Below are 1,534 nucleotides of genomic sequence, written 5' to 3' on the forward strand. Positions count from 1 at the left end.
TGGGGAGCTCCCCCTGTCACACACAGAGCAGGGCCAATCAGGGGGTTGGGGAGCTCCCCCTGTCACACACAGAGCAGGGCTGATCAGGGGGTTGTGGCACCGCCGCTGTCACCCACAGAGCAGGGCCTATCTGGGGGTTGCAGCGCTGCCCCCGTGACGCTGCTCCAGGGGCCGGGAGGTCTCTTCACTCCACTGATCCCGGGGCCGGGAGGCCTCTCCGCTCCGCTGATCCCGGGGCTGGGAGGTCTGCGGCTCTGCTGATCCCGGGGCCCTGAGGCCTCCCTGCTCTGTGGCTTTGGGGCTTTTTGGCTTCGCTCCACCGCTTGGAGCCTGCGTATAAAAATTAACCACCATCTTTTAGCTTCTATAATTGAAACATTGTATCTTTTGGAGCTGTTGCTTCAGGAGCTCAGAGCCTGGTGGTGGCAGGCAGGGAATCTTGGCTTCCTCCATCGTTGTGGCAACCAAGCCTCCTGTTCGCTTCAGCTGCCTGGCTGCCGGCTGCCATCTTGGTTGGCAGTTAATTTGCATATCGCCCTGATTAGCCAATGGGAAGCGTGTTGGAGGTATGGTTAATTACCATGTTTGTCTATTATTAGATAGGATATGGTGGATTCTATGTACATCACACCAGATGGCTCACAATGTCAGAATGATCCATATTAGCAGTCATTTGGTTAGGATGGTAAGAGCAGAGCTCTTAATTGCAAAGGGACAATTTTATTTTTTGTAATTAGCAAGAAGTCTAGCATATAATATTATAAATAGTATTCCTCTTAAGAAAAAAATAAAAACTACAAAATGTGAATATAAAACAATTCATTACTCTGATCTGGGCATTTTTCCATTATCAATATAAATGTCACATAAATAAAACTAAAATCATATCATGATACTACCACAGGTGGAAACTAATTCATATTTTAATTAGAATAAAAGAAGCTGACAAGTCTCAAAAAAAAGTTTGCAAATTCCCACCCATCCCTCCACCCTGTTGGCCCTCCACATATCCCTTTAATGTGCCTACAGTAGTGAGGTGGGGAGTGTTGGGAGCCTTTTGTATCAGTAATATATCTGATATGGGGGTAAACTATAAAGGAATAAAGATACCAGATAATTCTTAGTGATGGTAACTCAGTAAGAGGAACTGTGCTCTAGACAGATAGAACATACATCACCTTTCTGTTCAGCTAGCTCCCACAGGTCCTGAGCTGCTGTCCAAGACAGCGCCATGGGGTATTCCACAAGGACATGCTTGCCAGCATTAAGGAACTTCCTTTGGAAACAAGAGATATAGAGAGAATACACTTCAAATAAGCTTCACTGAAATGCCTTGCATGAAAAAGTACAACATGTTATAAATGCACCAAAGTCCAGGTGTGCAAATGTGCCATACAGGTGAATCAAAACCAGGAGATAAGGATGATGAATTGTACCTCACATTATTTTCTACTATACTATAAGAGAATGACTCTGATAATTTAAAAATTTGTTTATCCAACCATTCACATATTCAACCAGGTTCTATTTACCA

The 1,534-nt window shown here is 44.7% G+C and overlaps 1 protein-coding gene across 1 annotated transcript in view; it reads right to left on the reverse strand.

The window, feature by feature from the left end:
- BLVRA (biliverdin reductase A) overlaps nt 1–1,272 on the reverse strand; it is a 24,685-nt gene extending 23,413 nt beyond the window's left edge. Inside the window, exon 1 of the mRNA XM_014536446.1 lies at nt 1,179–1,272. Coding sequence (XP_014391932.1) covers nt 1,179–1,233 — 55 coding nt within the window. The 5' untranslated portion in view covers nt 1,234–1,272. The remainder of the gene's footprint in view (nt 1–1,178) is intronic.
- Between the last annotated feature and the right edge of the window lie 262 nt (nt 1,273–1,534).

The sequence above is a fragment of the Myotis brandtii genome, unplaced genomic scaffold, assembly GCF_000412655.1.
Source record: "Myotis brandtii unplaced genomic scaffold, ASM41265v1 scaffold162, whole genome shotgun sequence".
NCBI lineage: Eukaryota > Metazoa > Chordata > Mammalia > Chiroptera > Vespertilionidae > Myotis > Myotis brandtii.